At 53.1% G+C, this 22,460-nt stretch overlaps 1 protein-coding gene across 1 annotated transcript; it reads left to right on the forward strand.

The window, feature by feature from the left end:
• Positions 1-20,345: 20,345 nt before the first annotated feature.
• On the forward strand, positions 20,346-21,877 carry LOC128271122 (uncharacterized). Its single transcript, XM_053008560.1, has 2 exons — positions 20,346-21,623; positions 21,683-21,877. The coding sequence occupies exons 1-2, from the start codon at positions 20,346-20,348 to the stop codon at positions 21,875-21,877; spliced, it is 1,473 nt and encodes a 490-aa protein (XP_052864520.1).
• The last annotated feature ends 583 nt before the right edge of the window (positions 21,878-22,460 follow it).

The following is a 22,460-nucleotide window of genomic DNA, read 5'->3' on the forward strand; positions in this document are numbered from 1 at the left end:
ACTCGATGTGAATAGAAATAACTGCGTTAATTCTCGTCGACGCAGATCCCATCTTAATAGTGTACGCAAAGAATTGAGATGTGAGCCCCTTCTTGACTAATCTGAAAGGCATCTGGCCATAGACCAGGCCCGGTGTCCCCACAAAGCTAACATAAAGCAGAATTTATTGCACATCTTAGTCGCCGGCAATCACACGGCTTTTCAGCGTACCATTTATTTAGTGGCTCTTTTGTGTTCGATGGTCACCGGTATGCAAACGGTGCGCGATACAATACCCCCCTTTCCCCCCTTCCGGGGATCTGTCCTCGAAGTGCACCACTCGAAAGGGGCGTCAGTCGAAAACTTCTATCGCATGGAACGGATCGCGGATTGAATGCTTGCGGTTCGCTCACAAGAAAGGGCCTTCGCAAGTACGCTTTGATAGCAGCAGCCGGTAAAATTTCGGAGGAAGAAGTAGAATGCCGCACGTGCAGCTTTGTCCATAAGGGGTCCAAACCCGGCATAAAGAGGCCGGCTGGTGGCCCGTGCCCGTGGACCGTGGTTTGTCGCCTGCATGTCGTTAGCATTGAATAGGAACGTTCCGCTTGGGTGTTTTGTCCTGCTGCCGCCTAGCTGCCTAGCCAGGCCGGCAGTGTCACACAGATTGGTTGTAAAAAATGATAAATATGCCCACAAAATGCAGCATCACGATAACGCCCGTCGGTGGTGGCCTATCCACTGTCCAGGGTCCGTGGTCTATTGCTGTCCGAGCAATAAAATTTATCGATTGCGCAACAATCGTAACGATCACGGGGCGAACCAGCCCGGACGATGACTGATCGGGACAGAGAGTTGCCCCAACTGGGTCACTCCTCGCACACAGTATTTATCGCATTTTCAACGGCCCGATCGGATTCACCCGATCGCCGAATGAAAGTGACGACAAGCGATCGAGCTGATGCACCGGAACGGAGATCATAAATTGCGTGCGTGAAAAACGGATCGAAGCCCCGCGAGGATTAGAAGAAACCCCGGCGGGCCCCGGTGGGTTGGACCATAAAAACGGCTGCGCTTACCCCGTGCCAAGTGCCAAAACGGTTATAGAATAATCGATTTTCAGTTTTCGAAACCCAACGCCAACACTCCGTTTATGGGGCTCATAGTTCGCTGGCCCAGTGCCGATGCTGAATGGAGGGTGGAAAATCAGTGTTGAGTACCGGAGGAGGGCTCGTCGAGTGAAAGTCTACCATTAAGTGACGCTCTGGCAGGCTCCGCTCTGAACTCTCCCAACACACACACACACGCCCAACAGGTGAGTGGAAAATTGAATTTTACTGCAACACATTCAAGCGTCACTGGCACGGTTGGCGGGAAAACGCGAGGCACGTAACAAGCCCATCCAGCGATAGGACCCATACAACCGACCTTAACGACAATCGGCTACGCTACACTTGCTCCGAGGCAGCGCAGGGTTAGAGATCCTAGCGGCACAGATAGGTGTAAATGAAAAGTGGTTTGTAATGGAGAAAAGTGGAAACAGCCGCAGCAAAGAGCGGCGAAATGGAAAACAAATCAAGGAAAAGGTGGAAACGAGCTAAAACCAGATACGTGCGGGAGGCAAACAATTGAACCGCAACACAACACAACGCAACAGCAAACGGCACAAGGGCTCTACATAACTGCCCGACGACGCGGAGCTCGGGTTGATTGTTTTCCAGCGGCCGGTAAATGAAGGGAAAAAAACGTTGATAAAAATCGCGCACCGCCAGAGGTTATGCCAAGCCACACACACACACACACACACAGGAGGAAGGAAGTCGACAGAAATGGAGAATGGAAAAGCGGACAAAACAGAAAACCAAACGAAAGCAAGAAACTCCGGAACTCTGGGGGCCCCCAAAATAATGACGCGTATAAAAGAAGCACACGTAAACACAAAGTAAATGAATAAAAGATACAACCTAAGTGTGGCTCAAGAAAATGCAGTGGAAAAATAAATAAAGTAGACAAAAGAGTAAAGTGTTGACCATTAAAAGTTGGGCTTTGGACACAAATAAATTATGCAACTCGTTAGTGATAGCGCACCGCACCGCGAGCCAGGGAGCGCAGGTTGTTGCTTCGGCCCCGGCGGCCAATTGGCTCGCGGATCCGCGCCGCGGATACTATCAATCAGCCGGCCCCGGGCAGGCCGGAAAAAGGGCACTACAGGACAGAGAAAGGTGCAACATTGTTAAGGCTAGAAAAACATGGTGTAACGATAAAAATCGTTTGCCTCGGTGCGTTCAGATTGATTGTTGCCGGTGACGGTGGGTGGAAGCAATGGGCGCACATTTAAACCGAAGATTTGCCTTCGGTCAGCTTGGCGAGGAAGGAAATAGTTTCAAGACAGACAGCTAGAGAGAGAGAGCGAATGGACAAAAGGAAAAACGGGGAACAAAATTAAACGGCGGCCAGTGGAATGCGCCAGTGCAACAACAAAAAAATGGAAAGGAAAAACCAATTCTTGTCCGGGGGCCACAAATAACTGGCCATCATTCATGCGCTCGCGCGTCGTCTGTGACAAGGGAAGCAAAAAAGGAAAACAGGAAATTTGCATGCACCGCACCCGGACGGGGGAAAGAACCGACCGGACGGCGAGAGAGAAACATCATTTAAATATTTTACGCATATTATGTCGATTGGGTCGGAAAGAAAATGCTACAATCCGGACATGGCGCTGCCGGTTGGCGGGCAGCAAATACCACCCTTGCACCGGCCAACCGCCGGGTGGCCGGTTTGGTTTCGCTTGGCTAGATGATCCACTTTCGATTGTTGCTATGAATATTCAAAACTCAACCACCACACCACCGGCACCAGCACCGCAGTTCCATGTAGGGAAGTAGCAAAACCGGGAAGTACCACCCGAAAGGAAGCAGATGCCGTTGCCTGCGGACAATGCCTGTGTGTGTGTTTGTTTCGCTGCCGAGCCCGCTGCCAAGTGATCGCTCATATCGGGGGCTGATCTCGAGAGATGTTTGAAATGCGGTTTGATTGATTTCAGCTTAAAGATCATGCGTCACTTTTATGCGCGGAACAAAATAACAACCCGGACCACGAGTTTGCGAAGCCCGACTTTGGGTAAACAAATCATTAGACGCCCTTTTTTTACCCCTTAACGCAACGCATGCGTCATCCTGTGCGAGACCAATCAATCATCAATAGTTGCGGGACACCAGAATGCGTTTCCGGATTCTGGGGTAGAATCCTTCGGGCCCCCCGTCCAAAAGGTCCAAAAGTCACCCTCGGTGATCATCGTCAGAGGGTTATCAACACCACCGTCCGTCGAGAGAGAGGTCATCGCTGGGGAATTTGGAATGTTGAAACATTCATTGACATGCACGTTTGCTTCCTTGCCCCATGGTGCTGCGGTTCCGTTAAGATAATGATGAACCATAACTCATCTAATGATTGCGTCACGACAACCGAGCGTCGCAGCGCATGTGTGGTCGGCCGATCGTTCACGAGATGGGTTGCAGCGGCGGTGAGTGGTTTCCGGTGCGCAGAAACATTATGCCCATCTAGGGAACCGAGGCGAGCACGACCCGCGACCGGCCGGCCGAAACCCGGAAGCAAAAGTTCTTCGGTTGAATTGACCAGACACCGGGTGACGGACCGCAGAGACAGAAGCAGGCGCAAAGGGCGAGGGCGAGGGCGAGGATTTCAAGTTCAAGTCCAATCACGATCGCCATGTACTCGGGGCCGGTGCCGAGGTGATAAACATGTCGCGAACGAATGTCGAACGTCGGACGGAAATCAAACGGTTGTCGTTCGATTGCACGGCAGGACTCTGTTTTTGGCGTGGACTCCCGTCTGGCGCACACGTACACGAGATGTGCATTAGAGTGGAGGTGTTTTGCACCTCAGGGTACAGATAATTAAAACGCTGCTGCATTATTCTTGTGGCCTTGAGAATTATCGTAGAACTCAGAAAAGGATTCGGTCGTAATCTCACTTGTAATTCCGATTATCCGATCTAACGGTGGAACGGCTTATTTAGCCGGGATGATTGTGCGAAAAGTCCGGCCCACAACGGCGCCATCACAACAATCCGGAAATGCGTTGTGAATGGTCACCAAACTATGGCCGACGGCGGGGCTGATCCAATCACCATAAATTCCCGTAAAATGCCCAAGATTAAGATCAAAAGCCAATCGCGCGCCGTCGAAAGGGGGCCGTCGCGGGACCAAACTGTCGATCGCTGGACGTCAACGTTTTCGCTAATGTCGTCACTCGGCCGGCTCGGCCCGAACGGGCCCGAAACTCCGGCAGCTGTGTGCTTGGATGGGAGGGGAGTGAATAAAGAATCGGTCGAAAACGGTTCAGGAGAGGAACAAAAACGCGGCCGCGGCGTCCACCGGTGGAGCCCTCCGAAGTCCGGTCTACCGGACCGGTCGGCCAAGGCTCGGGCGACGGAGAACGCACGACGGCCGAATGGTAATCAGTGATGGTGATCGTGCATAACGATCAATTTCGAGCTTTTTAATGACCTAACGTTTGCCTTTTTGGGCATGCGCTTACAGTTTGATTAATAAGCCGTTCCGTGCCGTCGGAGTGCCGGACCGGCGGTAGTGGCAACACTTGGATATGATAGAACTTTTTCTATACCCCTTGGCCAAGAAGAAGATAAACATGCAATTGGTGCCTGTAAATCACACGCACTCGGTTCTCGGTTGATCGGCCGACGGACGGCGTGGATCTCCGGCCGTCCGGTACGGCACCGGCAGCGGCCGGCTAACCGTAACTCAGCTCAAGTGGTCCGCAGATTGTGCCCATTGTGTCGCGGTTGGCCCTTGTTTATCTTCCGGTCCGCCGTCCGGTCGGTTGGTCGGTGCGTTTTCAGGGTTAAACTACGGTTATGGTCAGGCCGGCGCGACAACGCTCGATGAATGACAGCTCGTTGTTCTCGTTGTTACTAGTTCGAGGTGTGTGGTTTTGGGAAGTCGGTACGGTTAGCGCATGACGATACAGTGCGCAGCGCAAGTTGAACAATTGGCCGCGATCTGCTTCCTGGAATCCAGATGCCCATTTTTGGAACCCGCTCATTAGGGTTTATTTATTTTTCTCCCCCAAAAAGAGCTCCTCTCGAAACTTTATGCGCCGCCCCGATCGGTTCCGAAAACTGTTGAAGCCGGGCGTGTTCTTACGTCAGCGCCCGCCACAGTTCGATGTGAAAATCAAAAGACTTCAGCGCAGCGCAAGTGACGAACCTCGCGCCCCGTAGCCCGGGTGTCAAAACAACCGGCGCTGGTGGATTGTTGTTGTTTTTTGTCTCGCTTTCGCACGCCAATCAGCCCCCGGTGACCGTAAGAAATTCCTAATTGTGGCAAAGAGCAGCACTAGGAAGTGGGTCTAAGTAATTACCGGCGGTGCCATTTCGCACGAAGACGACGACGACGACGACGGCGGCGCCAGGAGGGCTTTCGCTTGTTGGGCGAAAGGAAAGTTGTGCCGAGCTTGCGGAAGCGGTGAAAGAAAAGTTCGACACGGTGACTGGTGGACTAGTTGGAAAACTCTGCTCCACTCCGCTCCGACCGGCCCGCCCGCGGCCCGTATGAGGAAACGGAAACGAATTTTGGGGAGACGTTCGCGGCTTCGACGCGACAGCGGGGCAGAACGTTCGTTCCACAAGCAATCACGGCAGTGCGCACGGCGCTTTTCTACGCCGGCGTCACAGTGATTGGCGAAGCCGTCATTAATTCTGCACACTGGAGGCGACGGCGGCGGCGACGGCATTGCCCGAGAGGCATTCACGATGCGCCGATTGTCGGAAAATAGTTTGAAATCTCACCAGTTTTACGGATACCGACCGGAGCCGGTTTAAGTTTCGCCGGAGATCCGGTAAGAGCCGGAAAGTAGCACGGAGTTGAGCGCGAGAAGAAAAACTCACACGTGAACGCTGTGCACGCGCGCCATGGCAATTTTGTCGATCGGCCAAGGCAGGGCTGAGTGATGGCGCGCCGGCTCGACGCTCGAGTTTATTTGAAAAATTTAGCCAAGATAGAGGGATAGAGAAAAGTGAAGGTACACTTACGCCGATCCAAGGTGCTGGCGGCGTGTAACCAGCTCAAATAAATGGGAAACCAAACGGTGCACCGTATACGCCCGTACTTTATGGGGTGCATCCAATGCGCGGTGGCTGTTATAGTAACATTCAAAATCAGGCCATCAGGCCACAGGGAAAGCGCTGTTTAGTGGGAAGTCGATAAAAAAGGACGGGAGAAATTAGAAAGGAGAGCCTCGAAAGTATGACGAGTGAACGAGTGTCAGTTATGAACGCGTTCTAGGTTATGTGATTGTTTTAAAGCGAACTTCCAAACCCCTCTCTCTGCTAGTAAACCATTTCAATCTGACAACAAACACGCATCGCTTGCTACGATTGCAGTATGACATCAACAAATGTGCACATACTTTGTGCAAAGGGTGCTTGACGTTAAGTGCTTGACATTCTTTGTAAATGCAAAAACACCAAACCCTGTATCGAACCGCGACGCGGGCTTGGGATGTTATTTATTGGGTGATAAAGTAGAATCGCGGACGGCTAGCTCAAGGGTGTACGGTGGAGAAATCACAGGCACAGGCATTCCTCGCGGTCGTCAATGGCAACGGCAACGAGTTGCAATAATATTTTGAGTAATCGTTTCAGATTTCAATATTGAATGCATAAAACGATGATGGCGTACTTCCCGGTTTCCTGTTTTGGTTCTCTGAAATCGTCCTTTCCTTTCGAACCGGGGCGGTAGCACCGAATCGAGCACCCCGTACCGATTGTCCTAAATGGCGTGCAAATAGTAAGACATCATTTTATTGGACCGTACCTTGCTAATAGATGACATCCCTTATTACCGGAGTGGCCGCGATGGTGCAAAAGGTCCACTCTCTGCGTACGGACATGGCTGGCCCAGTTCTGTGATCACCACCACCGAGGGCGGCCGCTGAACGACGGTCGACGGCCATTAGCATTGAATTGATCGTTTGGTCGTTTGTGGTCGCTGCGTGAGCTCTAGGGAAGGGTGTTCCAACATACGGGACCTGCCTTTGGGCAGGCGCGTACTTTCAGAAGCCATCGTAGCCAGAAAGCTTCGTAACCGCTTGGGCAATCTCAACCACCCTATAGCAATCTGATCCATTATCTGATTTTAACAACAGTAAAGCTCCCGGTCCCGGGCGCTAAGCTTTACGGCATAATCCACTCCCAAGTTGGTGGTGTCCAGTCTGCTCCTTAGGTCTACGCTGCAGCCAGCTCGTGTGTGCACCGCGTTCCGTTGCACTTTTCCATCGGTTTCTCTACTCCGAACGACGGAAGAGCCGGTCGGCCCACATCCTCCGCCATTTCTATTTTTACTTCCTCGCCCCCCATGGGGCTGAGGCGAGCGGGGCATTAACTAGCCTGGTTCGCGATTCCCGCGGCCGGCCCATATCGGTGCGTTAATATTTTTATAACGACAAACGGTCGTTTCCTGCTGCTGCTGCACCACACGTCTTCACGGCTTCCAGTGGCTCGCTGGTGGTTATTGGGAGCGCAATGAATATGGATGCCGGCATCCCTGGCCGCCTGGCTTCCACCTCTTCCCCCAACCTCGGACGGTCAGCAAATGGCCATATTTGTTGGGACGCGAGCGGCGAGTGATCGGGTTGTTTTTTTTTTTCTAGCGACCGTTATTGGCCGCAGGCTGCTCGTCGACCGAACGCCGCCTTCTCTAAGCCGGAGATCATCATCAGCATCCGGCGGTGGCAGCGGCAACGGTGACGATGGCGGTGCGAAGACTAGGCTATAACAAGTTAATAAAACTGTAACGGATATCGCGTCGGTATAATGCGCTGAAATGAAGTCACCGCCGATCGGTCGGGCGATGCGGTGAATAATCGATCCGATTCGCTCGATCAGCTCGATCCCGATCGAGTGGAACGGATCGTGGAACGGGTAGGATAAGGCTGCGGCTTAAGACACCACCTCGCCGCGCGGTCGGCTGATGGATGGACCGAAAAAGGAGGACCGTACCGTACCGCGTGTGGCTTCCGTACATACGCACGGGGCGGCCGCGATCGCGAAGAGATACCCGATCGCAGCGCACCGCGGATCGTGGAGTTCAATTTCATGGCCATCGCGTGGCCACGCCGAACCCCGTCTCCTCCGGGGACGCCTTGATTTATGAAGCATTGTTCGGACCCCCATTCGTTAGGCCCATTCGGGGCTGCGGACTGTGGCGGCCATTTAACGTTCCTTCGGCCCAGCAACCCGTCGGTGCGTCAAGGCGGCCGTCTCGATTTTATTTTAATGGGTGCATCGCCGGATTACGGGAGGCGACCGAGAGTGCGTCGTTCGTTTGTTCGGTTTGATTGCTTTCCACTGCAGGACGGCTGGACAGACGGACCGACAGACACAGACAGACAGGCAGACAGCCGGAGCTACTTTATTACCGCGGCGGATTCGATCGGCGCAAATCTGACAACAGTGCGCGGCCCCCCCTCGAACCGGCCGCGGTGCCCACGATGCGGGCAAGGATAAATATTTAGACACCACGCTGCGTGTGTGCGCTACGTGTCGCTCCGAAGGGATCCGGAATGCATCCGGCACTGAATAATCTTAGCGCGCGCAGACGAAACCCTCGCTTCTGAGTTCTCCGGTAACGTTCATTTTACTAGCTGTTTAGTGGCTTTTAAAACGAATAATCGTCGGGCGATCGGTTAATCCGCCGCCGTTAATGCGTCACCCCGTCATTGGCCCGACGGAGATAAACGATATGTCGGGGCGAAACCGATCGAAAGTGCGGCTTACGGAGAGCGCACTCGATTCGATCACCATCTCGCGCCATGATCGTCGCCCACGCGCCTCCAGAACACCCTCAGAACCCGTGCAGAAAAGGTCCCGCCTGCGCTGCGCTTTTCCGCATAAACTTCGCGAGCGCGCGATCAGGCACGATCACCATCAAGGATCGTCTCGCGACCCCCGCGAAAAGCCCCGAGAGGAAGATGATTTATGAGCTGGCGAATCGAAAGGACTGCACCGGGCTGGGCTGGGCGCAACGGGCCCGGCTGGGTCAACGGATGGATGGCAAACGCTCACCACAGGAAAACTGTCGGCGCTCGAGCCCGGGACCCGGGCCCCCGGGGGCTTAATGGTCTGGCCGTGGCCTCGGCCTCCGGAGGATCGCTCGGCCGAGCATCATGGGCGTCCACGTCAATCCGGGCCGGAAGACGGCTAAAGGTGTTAACCCCGCCATCGAGCCATCGAGCATCGTCGTGCGCGAACGATAAACGCATTGTTGTGGACGGGCCCATTAAGCCGTCGGGCTGGCTGCGATCGGTGGGCAAACGCGCCCGTTTCCTGTTTCCGTGCCCGGCAAAGCTTAATTCGTCGTCCCTTCTTTTAGCGACGATCCCACCACCCTAATGGACGTCTTCTTCGGCGCAGATGTTACCGTGGCCGTCGTGGCACTTTATCATCTTCGCGCGGCCCCCCCAGCTCCGGCTTAGGCTTTTGGTGGGCCTCGCAAAAAAGGCCACGACGCTCCGGAGGCACCCATAAGTGGCTCGCCGGAGCGTAGGATTTCTGCTTGCAATCTTACCCGGTTCGAAAGGAGGGGGCCCAGAAAAAGCCCTCACAGCCGGGTGCGGCGGATAGAACGGGAGCTCCTTCAATTGCCTATGAGCGCGCGAAGAACGAAACACTTCTCTCTCTCGGGGGACCGTGGCTAACAAGCCAGGGGTGCCGCGCGGATGAAATGAGGTGTTATGGTATTTTAAGTGGGCTTTTCGGGAATTTGGCTTCCCGACGACCGACGAGCCGGTTCTGAGCTGGCCCGGCCAATTTATGTACCGGCCGAAGAGTGCAACTTTAATTGAACCCGGTTTTGGAATGGCGCAAATCGGCGCGCGCGCGAGACGGTCCGGTTCCTGTTTTCTGACGCTCTGGTCCATGAATGGACCAATTATCGAAGCGCACCGCGGTGCGAAGGCTGACCGAATCCTGCGCGGGCAAACGAGTCAGGATAATAAAGAAAATAATGCGCCACTTTATGGAGTTGCCCTTTCGGTGGCCTTAATGAGAGCCAACCTTGGCCGCCCGTAGTGGCCCATCTGCGTCCAGTTCTTCGAATGGCGATTTTCTATAGTTCTAAAACTCTTCCAACGATCATAGTCGGTGTCGTCGATCTTCCGGCGATCGTGATCTTCGTTGCACTTCTCCATTTCTACACGCAACGTTCGCCAAGTACTGCGACGCATCTGTCGTCTGGCCTTTCGCCGTCGTCCTTTCATCAACGATTTACAGCCTGGGCAGCTTCTCGTAGGCGCTGGCTCGCCGGGTGGGTTCATGGCTCTCGCCGTTGACCCTACGCGACGAGAAGAGATTACCCAGACTTTTGCTTTCCGTTTGTGCGGTCCGATCCGATGGTTCAGGGTTCCGATGGTTGTTTTTATTTATTTTCGACTGGGCCGAGGGTATCGATGCGTTTTTTTCTTCCTTCAATCTGTTCCCAGCCTTACCTTGTTCGTTCTGTTCTGCCCAGCCGTTTCGGGCGTTCGGCACATCGACGGGCACGACGAAGACGACGACGACGGTGCAACCGGTTCCGGGCCGGGCCAAGCCAAGAGAATGGTCCGCATGAGGCAAAAGAAAACACGAGTTTCGCGGAGCGCAATCGCGAAGAAAGCCGTCGAGGGTTAGTCGAGCGATTTTGCCCCACGTTCGGGCGGGGGGGCTGCGATTTAGTCGAACTGATCCTTAACCAGAGTCCCGGAGATGGTGCAGCGAGAAAGATCGGGCACTCCCTAGAGGTGGTGTCTTCCTTTACTTAAAATGATCATTATTTCAATTATTCTGTTTATGAACCGATCGGGATCGGCAAATCGAATTACGGATGGCGAGCTGCAAACGCCAAGACTTATCCTGACGAAAACAGTAAAGCGAACCCCAACGGCCCACACGCCGCTGGGGGGACGAAAATCACAATCGACACAATCGGCCCTGGCGCTCGGAACTGAAGCCGAAGCGAGTCGCGAGTCTTGCGCGAAGTCGCGAAGAGTGGTCTCGGGCCATTGCCGCCGTCGGTCGTCGAACGCGCGCGCTGCACAAGCCGCTCTCTCGTTTGCCGGCCGCGCGCGCACCTGGGTGCGTTCCGTCCCCCCCCCACCCGCCATCACCACCCCTCGGCCGCTGTGGTTCGCGGGAGCGCGCAAAAAAAAAACACGAAACGCGCGAGTTCACGCAAAGCCGTTGGGCCGCTGCGCGCGCGTTGGCTCAGTATCGCGTTGGCGGGCAATCCGAACGGACGTAAAACCAGGTTTTGACGTCAGGAGGGGTTGCGACCGCCACTCTGGCCGTATTTTGTGGTGCGAATCTGCATACCATCGCGTTTGTGCATCGTGCGTGTTAGCGAAGGCAAGATCGCCGAGAATTGCTGGTCCAACGCGCCGTTGGATAGAAAATTCTGTTCCGCTTCCGATCTTTGTGCACCAGCAGTTGTCCTCTTTGGGCAGTAACCACTTTTCCTTCGAATTGCACACCGCTACTGCACGGACTTTCTCCGCCTTCGAAGTGCACCAAATAGCTAGAGTTTTAAACTGAGCTGTACTGGAGTCTGACCCGGCCCTAAGCTAAAGGAAGCGCCTCAAAAAGTCCTTTTGAAGATCAGGACACGAAAGATCACCAGCCGACCAGCAAAGCAGAGCCATCGCCAGCTGGCCAGCTGTCGGCCACTAAATCGACCCAACTTAAACAGGGACTTTGGCCGGCTTAGTTGCCCTCCCGCGGCCACAAAAAACGTCCCCCAATATCTGCGCGCATGTGCTAGTGCCTGTGTGTGTGTGTGTTGTGCCGGTAATAGAAGCATTCCCCGTAGTAGTGTGGCCACTACAGAAACCGGTGACCATCAAACGGATCGGAAAAGTTAAGGTTGAAAAAGGGGCCCCCGGTTAAAATTAGCCGCAATTCGCCGTACGGTCAAAGAACGGTACCCCACCGTGTGTGTGCGTGTGTGTGTGCGTCGTGGTTGGCTGGCGTGCGTACCGTTCCGTGACTCGCAGGGGGCGTGCAGAAAACTCGACCAAAACCGACCGGAGCAAAGGAAAGAAAACTAACCTTCAAACCAGCCAAGGGAAAGCCTCCGAAACGCTAGCCAGCCGTTCCGATCAGCGATCACGGGTTCTGTGCGTCATCCGGCCCGCAAACAGTGGCCCCGAAAGGTAAATATACTTATCGATACTCTGGCACAAACGAGAACGCGGCGAGAACGAAATCAAACCAAGGGGCTCGGGGTCCTTTGGGGGGCCGCTCAGCGGGGTGCGTGGTAAATTCTTCGGTCTCGCGGGACCATTAGAACCGATGCCGATCCCAGCCCGGCGCGGGATCCGGTTTGGTGGGAGTCTCGGTGGCCAAATCGGGAAACTTGGCCAGAGCGACCGCCGCTGGTGGAGCGCTTCGTAATTAATGGTTGGGGCCCCGGCAAAGTATGGAAATCGGGAGTGTTTGTGTTCCGTACCACACTACTACCGGCACGGCACGGCACGGGGCCTTCCAATGTTTCAACATCTTGTTTCTGGCTGCCGTTCGACACACTTTGTGGCCGAAAGTTATGATTTATCGTTGGGCGGACGCACCGAAAAACACTGACACATCATTCTCTATTTATCTGCACTCGGAGTTCCAATTTTAGTGTGTGTGTTGGGTGGGGGAAGCCAAACATTGTGGGCTTTGTTTATCTGGTTCGCTGCACTAAACTGTTGTCAAGAGTCAAGCCCTGGGGTCCACCATGGGGTGTCACTGGGGTGGCCGTGGACGGCAGGTTGGAGTAACAAAAACATACGGGAGGAAGCAAAACAAAAGCATTCGCCAAACGCTCCCGTCACGTACCCTCGATGCCCGATGGGGAGTGGACGTGCCAGTTGGCCAGCTGCCGACGATAGCTCTCCAGGCCGTTCCGCAACATTGTCCGCCGAGCCCGCCCGGACCTGAACCCAATAAGGGCAGCATCAATTATGACACCTGAAGAAGCGTTTGCTGAATTCAAATCGCCATGGTAACGCCACGGGCTGTTTTGTTACGAGCACAACTATTGACACACGGCTACTACCGGTACGCCGTGTGGCTTCTGTGGCTTGTGTGAACAGCCAGAGCACAGCAAGTCCTTGGCCGCGACATCAAGCCGTGCTGGCGCTCTCCGGGGTTCCGGGTTCTGTTTTGCAGATTAGGCAAAGCACAAACGAACGCAGAACCGGACCGGGCTTGACATTAAATGTGACAAATGTTTATCGATTAATCAAATCGCTTTCTTTCGAGCCTCCTTCGGGCCGGCAGAATGGTGGAAATCCTGGTGGGTTTGGGGCGTCCAATTCAACGTTTGCCTTTTGCGTGAACTTTGAGTCAGCAGAAGAGCGGAGATGAGCGGACAAAAATAGCTTCGAAGCCCGCGGGCGCCATTAGGTGTGCAAACCCACATCCCGTGTCGACATCCGGAACCAGGCAGGCACACAGCCCCGAGAGCCCGCCGTGACCTAGTTCGGTGAGCAAATAAATCACTGCGAGGCGAGCGCTCTGCTTTCCCATCACACGGTGGGTTTGGCGGTGGGTCCATTTTCTTAACAGCAGCTGCTACCGATCGCTTATTGACAAATATTGAAATTGAACCATCTTGGATTAAGCAAAGTACCGAAAGTGAAATCGTGCATACCGATCGACGACGACGGGACGCGATTAAACAATAACCGCGAGCGGGCAGAGTGCAGTGCAAATGGATTTTGCCTTCCTTCGGGGGGGTTGGTGCACGAAATTACACGCTTGATGGCTGGCCAGGAAATGACTAATTCTGTTACGGTGGAGTTTGTTTATTCGGTTCGAACGTCGGCGTGTGCGTGCGGAGAGATTTGAACCCCCCTTGTTTCTCTCTGTCTGATTCTCGTTCCGTGTCCGTGGCACCATATGGTTGGTTTGTTTCGGTTTCGAAATGTTGGTGTGGCCCCGTGTTTACAAGCGTCCAATAACGTAGCGACAAAAACAAACGCGGAATGCATCTTTTGCCCTGGCAAATGGGTTGAAATATGAGTCAAACGCATATTTTACCGAAAATATGGCACTGCCTTTCGCTACCATTATGCACACGATCATAACGACGTGTCGTGGTCGTTGGCCGGTATCGGATTACCCTGGGCGGGGGCTACGGTGCGGCGCGAACGGCCGAACGCTGATTTGCATGCCCTTGAACTCCGTTAAAATTCAAAACTTGGCGCCTGACATCGAGCGCCCGGTGGGGCGGGGATTGGAGTCGGAGATTAGTCGTTTTCTTCCGTCCGTCTTCTTCGCGCGTTTCGGTTGGCAAGTTTCTTTGACGTTAGCCACTTATCGGCCGGCCAAAACGGGGAATGGTTTATCAACGTCAAACATCGTGGCAAAATATTGGCTGCCATCATGATTTATAGGTGTAGCCAGTGTGCTGATAAAAACCAAAAGCATGTCTTCATTAGTCAGCCGGGTGAGGTGCTCCGGTTTGAAGAGCCGAGCCGTGTGAGTGGTTCGTTTCAGTCTGATCGTTCGTCCTTCTCCGCAGATCTCGCCGTGGCCCCGAGCCACAGTGACGAGAGGGCAAAAACAAAAGACTGTGCTAAAAGCGACGAACCTCGACGCGGCTCGACGACTTGCGGTGAGCTGGGTTTTTTGCGGCCAACTTTCTGCGTCAAGTTTCTGTACTTCAACAACCACAAATCCTTGACGTTTGATCCTCCTCGGGACCTTTCTTCTTCATTGCTTGCCACAGCCAATCTTTTGACATTCTTTCGAAGTGACTGTGACGATGGCACGAACAGACGTGTGAGGCGTTAATGCAGCGCCGCGCCGTCATCGGAGTCAAATCGTTGTCTGGAATCGTTTCAGCAGCGTGGATTCAAATCTTCGGAGCCGGAGCGGTCAGCTAGAGTGTGACTGTAGTCCGCACGGTCCCAAAATGTATTCACTTTCGATTATATTGCATTTCACTTCACACCACGCTCACCGACCGCCACCCACCTTGCTTCCGTTGGACGTTGCATGATGGGCCGCAACTGGTTTCTTTCCCTTCGGTCGAAACGAACAAAACGAACCAAATCGAAGACCCAGCAGCATTCGGGGACCATTAGCATACCGTGACGCTCGCGTTACGATCGGTGTGTCTTCCGTTCCGTTGAGCGGCCAGCGCCCGATGGGGCTTAATTGAGCTTGAAAATGATCGATGAGACGGCGGTCTGTTTCACGAACCGCGAAGCAGCAGCATCGCGGTGAAGAAAGGCTTTAAATGAACCGGAAATTTGAGCTTTCACGGCGCTGAGTCGCAAACGAGTTTCTGTCATAGTTTTCGATGAGCAATCTCTGGTGCCAGCCGTGGGTCCACCAATTGGCTCCGCTTTAACGGGATGACTTCTGTGCGGTGCGTTTTGGAGTTGAAATCTGACGGCGCCAATCGGTGAACGGAGACTGCGCATATTGAGTTACGTTCGAACCAATGTCCCCCCGAATTTAATCGCAGTCTGCGGACTATCGTAGCACCAATCTATCTACCGCTGCGGTTGTGGCCTTAAAACATTTCCGCAGCAAGATGTGCCATACGCGGGACTCTGCCATCGGGTTTTGAGCTGACGAAATGATCGACCTTCATTACTGATGTTAAACAAGCTGCCAGAGCAGCAGGGTGTTGATAGGCGTGCGCCTGCCGATGACGAACCGCCGATCACGATCTTGTCGGAAACGGCGACCCGAAACAGTCAAACTCCACCGAAATCCATCGCCAAAACCGGCGTCAGTCCCGCCGGTCTTATGGAGCGTACGATTTCGGTTATGACAATCAATCAACAATTTCAAACCAAGCGCTCGTTCGTGATTAGCCATATTTAGCTAGTTGTCTTGAGCGGGTGCGCCACAGGCCGATAGCGGGGGGGCTCAGGTGTTTATGCGGACAAGAACCATAAGAAGAAACATCGGGTGGTGCCAGAGTAGCACTTTACATTACTCACCCGAGCACTTGAGCCGCTGGACGAGAGGGCTGAGAGGACGGCTGCTCATCGACTGATGAACGTTGGACGAAACCAGCTTGTGGTCACCGTTGGGTTCATGAACGATGACTCAATACAGGACGTTTTCGACCTCGTTATGACTACCGATCATTCAACGGAATTTCCAGCAATCAGGAGTTGATCACGTGAGGGAAATTTCGGTACCGATCACCAACTGAACGGTCATAAGCTTAAGCAACATGTCCATCGTCGAAGGCCCGGATGATGGCAGCATGGTGCTGTCTTTTCTCCCGTTTTAGCACACCAGTTGTTTAAACAAGTTCAGCGTATCAGCCCGGTGGACTAGTAGGCCAAGGTATTTGGCCGAAGAAAATGGGACAGCTACTTATACTCCGCGAATTGCATCTTCTTTGCTGGGAAAACATTCTTTCAATGCTTGCTTGGATGGAACGATTGCAAATTGTTGCCACAGTATCGAGGTCATGACCAACACAAATAGACGTTTCTCGGGCATCATTCAAGCAAACCAACCATGCGAACCATGTTTGTGAGACTTACAACTGCTTATTACTAAAACTTACAAAACAATAATTCAAAAACATAAAGGTGCAATCAGAGAACACCATTGTACTCTAGTAATAGCCCCGCAACTCGCAATCGTATACCGTATCGGTCAGATCGTGAGCATTGGCTATCATCTTAAATTTACTAAAGGCTACGCAGGACCTTAATCGCTGTAGACTGGCATTGGCTTCGTAAGGGACGATTTGCAGGATCAAGTCAAATTTTTCAACCGTCAGCTGGGATAAAGTTTCGTAGAACTTACCGAGCTATAACCCGAAGAATGTAGTTAATTCATTGACAAAAGAACATTCTATGGGATTCACTTACCGTTTTGATGCAACTATCGCAGCTTCCTGGGCATGGCGTTGATTCTAAGCACACGGACAGATTGACGAGGAGATCGGCAACGTTGAACAGCACCAGCTTGACGATATCGCCTATCAGTCGTTCGACGGCGTACAGTCGATTCAGTTCCTGCTCGTAGCAGAGGGTGACGTCGAAAATGTTGTCGACTAACAGATCCGTTACCTTCGAGGAGTACTTTGCGTAGCAATAGCGTGCGTGGGGACCGCCGGAAACGAGCACAAGCACAACACTTTGCAGGGCTGGGCAGATACGTTGACCATACACCGTCGCCAGATCGTCGACAAACGTGGCAGCCTGCAGGATGTAGTTGGCCAGCGTTTGCTTCAGGAGTAGTACCTTCTCGGCGATCGAAACCGCCGACAGGCTGGAGTTGAACGACGTCAGGACAGCGTGGAGATTTGACGCAAACGTCGGGACTACCTGTAGCTGCGATAGTAAACCGTTGACCTCCTGCTGCTGCGCGTAATACGCTGGTGCAACACTTTCGATGCGCTGCGTTGCTTCCGCTTTCAGTTCCTGAAGACTGGCGTTAAAGTTAACAACTTCCTGGTGCGCACCGAGCACAGCCGTTCCGATGTCGCTCTTGGCCGTTAGGATGAATGTGTCCGCTTGATCGATGTTTGCCAGGGTGCTGTGCAGCGAGTACTGGAACCGCGCAAGGGCGACCGGCAGATTCACGATGACGTGCAAGACTTCATTAACCAGCGGCGGGGAAATTAGGTGACGAGCCAGGGCACGCGATATGGGAGCTCCGTCTTCGAGGCCATTTTTTTGCTCCAGATCCACTAGCGTGTTGTACATTGTGGTGAGGCTTTCTTCGAGCGACGATATCACCTCCAACATGTAGTTAAAATTATCCGTAATCATGGTGGTGATATACGACGCTCCGCTACTTTCAAACGTGCTAAATTCTTCCGCGAATCTCGTGCTGAGCAGGGTCTTCAGGTTGGTTAAGGCTTGAATTGCGTTCACAAAGGGGGGTGTCACAATACCGGTACTATCGTCGGCCAGAGCGGTGAGAAAGTCCGCCATTGCTACGCCGGTACCGACGAAGTTTCGTGCAATGTAATACAGTGCGTCGCGCATCTCGTACAACAGTTGGTAGCCTGAGCCGAGTGGGATTATGTAATCGTGCAGGAGGTCCATAAGAGCCGCGGCAGACGACGACCTTTGCGACGCCTCAACACTGCCCGAAATGTTACCATTTAATCCAAAGTCAGGACTGGTCGATACTTTCTAATGCAGAGAGAAACCGCGATAACGGATAAAGCGTTTTAAAGTGATCGAAAACGATTTACCTCACCTGTAGTATGTAACAGACGGTCAGCATCAGTGTGCCTGCTACGCTCATGCTGGTCATCTGATTACTTTTGTACAACATTTACTCCAAGAAGAGGTTTGAAGTAATTTAAGCCTTCGACTCCGCTCAACTCCACGGACCGATCGGTGAACTGGAACTGTAATTGACAACCAAAAACTGCGGTTAATGCTATCCAGCTAGTGCTGCTATCGTTTTAGCTAGTGCTTTGCGAATTCATCTGAGTAAATATTGTTACTCAAAAAGTGTGATGACCTGGAACCGCTTTCTGGGACACACGTGATAGAGAACTTAGAGAAGCAAACATTTAATCAACACATTTTCGACACCCAAAATCACGCAAATCGCAAAAGACAATGCCATTTTTTTATTGTAAATTTGCAATACATACGAACGAATTCGTGTCATCCGAGGGTAGTTTTTAGCGTGTACATTACACTGGGCACCCCGGATCCGATACCATCGAGGGCCACCAGCACATTGTACACCAGAGCAGCTGGGACGAACTTCCGGACAATGCTCGCTGTTACGGGGCCACTACCGGCAGCGAGCTGTGCTTGAGCGATGGCGTTCTGAAGATCACCAAGTGCCACGGACAACGCTTGCAAGGCCTTACTGATGCCCCTAAATCCGTCCACAAACTGGTTGCTCAACGAAGGGCCAAGTTTGCTGGTTAAAGTATTAAGCTCCACACTGAGACCCCCGTTGAGTAGGGTGTTCAGTGTTACGATCGCTTGATTGACTTGTCCAAATGCGGCATTCACCGGACCGGTATCATTGTTGGCGAGCGTTGCGATCGAATCCATCAGCAACGTTCCGCGGGCGCTCAGCTGTGTAGCGATCGACAGGACGATGTCACGAATCAGGATGAGTAACGCATATCCCGATTTGATGGTGACGGAGAAATTGTCCAGTTGATCAAATGATCCACGTAGTACCGTGGCACGATCGGCTACTTTGGCACTGTTTCCTACATCCTGCGAGAGGCCAAAGTCGGCACGAGGCATGGAGAGCACTGACTGCAAATAAAAGAGAACCACGATTACTGCTCCATGGGCTAATTTAACGTGATTACTGTAGATCATGGCTATCGGACATACGTTACCTGAAAAGCTACACGCACACACAATGCGGAAAGAGTTCTTAAACACATAATGGTGCGATGTGAACCGATCACTATGTAAAATGAACAATCTTGCAGCAGTTCCAGTGGCTGACAGCAAATTTACCGGGCCAAAGACGGTCCATCTGAACAAACAACAACAAATTTGCCTTAATACTGGTATAACGGGAACTAAAACATTGACTGAGAAACCCGCAGCCGGATTATTGGTTTCGGGTTCGATATTCGAATTTTCAAATTACGCCTAAAGTTATGTAAAAGTTTTAACCTACCATTTTTAATTACTGTTTTTTGGGTTTAACTGAGTAGCGCGCGTGAGTTTTAAGTAAATCTAATCTAATGTGTGTAAACATAAAAAGTGGCATCTATTAAACTGCTAAAACCAATCGAAGTCAAATTGTTCGGCAGTTTAACCAAACAATTAACACGTCGAAACAAGAGTGCCCAACGAGAGTGGCCCAACGGTGACATCAGAATGCTATATTCTTCTGCGCAATGTCCGCCCCGAATCTGGTGTAGATGTTTGCTCGATTTGAGCGATTCTAAATCGGGGTCACCGGAATGGTCTCCGGTCGTGTTCTGTTCCTCTGATCCGCCGACGTCCGGTTTTCGTTAGGAGCCCGACTTCGGTCTCGGCTCTCTTTTCGAGGGCTAGAACGTGCGGTGAAAGTCGGTCGCCGACAGATTGCGAGCACGATCTGCGGTCAGGTTTCCTGTTTTGATTCTTCGCATCTTCAGCAAGCACACCGTACGCACCTCGGCACGTCGGCCGACGGTGCTGTAAAAGTACCGTTCGAATCGGCCACGTTTCCAGTCGCCAGCGAGCGAACGGGAGAGAACAGGAGAAGCAAGAGATCGAGAGGCGAGAGAATATTTAAACAAGATTGGGGCTTTAGGGATGATTTGGACATCGGTGGCCAACCAGTTGGGTGTGTTTTACCGTGTGTGATAGACCGACGACCGAAGTACGTTCCTCCGAAGATGACCAGCGGAAGAGGGCTAGTGGCGGCTTTGGTGCTAGTGACGACGGCTATCATTCCCGACAGTTCCACCGGGGCCGGTGACTTTGGCTTGCCCTACACTGTGCCCGGATTCGATGCAAACTTCCGTAGCACCATCGGATCGGGCGTTGTAAGCGTGGTGAAGGCCAACGGCACTTTCGGCAAGTATAACGCCTCGCTCGATCGCAGTGGTGCCACCGTGGTGTTGTTCGGATTGGCCAACAATCTTACTACCCCACTGAACCGGATGCTTGGCCATGTGGCCGCCGCTTTCGGTGGCAACAGCACCGATACCGTGCAAACGCTGCTGCAAGATCTCCAGACCTTGGAGGATCCGACGTCCGCTGCCCTGGAGGCGGCATCGGAAGCTGTGGGCTCGCTGGATGGTGTGGTTGGCCCAAGGCGCGTAGAAAGTCTGTCGGCCAACGTGTCGACGATCGCGACGCAACTCAGCACGCTGGTGCGCAACGTGGCCACTTTCAGTGGAGCACTGCGCAAGGTAGAAGATCCCGAGTCGAGCTACAATGCCTCCACCATCGCATCCCTCATCGACTCGGATATGGTCCAGTCGCTGACTGCGCCGGTGCGTGCAATCAACGCCGCCCTCGGGGACATCTCGAAAGTCTTCGTTGCCATCGGGAAAGATCGCACCGATGCCATAGCGCAGGAAGTGGCCATGAACTCTACCGTGCGCAATGCACTGCAAGATCTGTCCAACCATTTCACCACCGTCGATCGCTCCGTTTCCGAAACGATTCGCCAAATGGAGCTGCAGACTAACGGTACCGTGCGACAGGTCGGCGAAGAGTACAACCGGACGAAGACACGTCTGGCCGACGCAGCCGATGAGGAACTGGTGCAGACGTTCGCCGAAATGGTCGCGGCGCAGGGGCTCAAGCACAACCGACTCGCGGGCGAACTGTTCCGCGAACTGTCCGCCAACTACAGCCGGACGCTCCAGGCAGCAGCGGACGAGGTGGCAGCGCAGCTTTCCGCCGCGACTACCGCACTGATCGATGAGGCTACGGTGAGTGACGGCCCCACGGCGGATCGGTGCCTGCAGCGCCATGTGACCGACTTCCGCCAGGGACCGTACGCGATAACACGTCTCTCCGGCTGCTACCAGGCCGATGTTCGCACGCTGCCCTACCTTCAAGCGGCGAGCGGAAACTTCCTCGATCAGCTTCGCAGCGGGGCCGCCTATGCCGCTCAGACTCAGTCAATCTGCGGATCAGGCGCCTCGAACTGCACGGCCAAGGTAGGCTCCAACCGTGCCGTTTAGTGTGCCCCAAGATTCAGTACTTTTCTCTTTTCCAGTACATCGAAGCACTGCCGACACTTGACTCACAGATGCAGGATCGTTTGAAGAGTTTCGAATCCTTCTTGCGGACGGAAACGGCGGCACTAAGCGAGCGATACGCCATCTGCGCTGCGGCCATCCGTGCCGATATAGACTCCCACGTGAAGGCGACGGACGAGAAGTTCAAAAAATGCCTCACCGGCGGGAACTAATTATGTAGCCCTTGGCTATTGATGGGCGTTACGTGTATTTTCAAATGAAAGTTATAAAATAAAGCATTTTTTACCTATCACGCAAAGTGTCACTCAGTCTATAGAAACTTTCCTTCTTCGCAAATCGCAGCAACCATTGCTCGGTCCGATTGTCGTCATGCGAATGCAATGTCAAGGAAGAAACGTTCTTCGCCCTAAGTAAGCCATTAACTGCCGCCATTTGGATCACTCCTTAATGGTGCGCCGTTTTTCTACTTTAATAAATAACAAGTGCCCTCCGTAACCGGCGGCATTGAACTTGCACCGGCGTTGCGCTTCGGCGTTCTTTATGGACCGTCGAAGCACCCGGCGATCGAAAGACATCGTCGAGCGGATGAAGCGAGGAACCCGTTTACAGTGGCACCGATGCCAGCTCGCCGATACGCCGGCCCTTTTACGGCCGGTTGCAGACGAACCATTTCGAACGCTCGAACCGTATCGATCGAGTTCGTTGGCTTCTCGTTTGGACCTGGATCATTGGTTGTTAGGAGTCGCTAGTAGCGAATCGCGCGGGGAACATGTTTGACCCCATTTCATCTTCGTT

This window comes from Anopheles cruzii, chromosome 3 (assembly GCF_943734635.1).
Source record: "Anopheles cruzii chromosome 3, idAnoCruzAS_RS32_06, whole genome shotgun sequence".
Taxonomy (NCBI): Eukaryota; Metazoa; Arthropoda; class Insecta; order Diptera; family Culicidae; genus Anopheles; species Anopheles cruzii.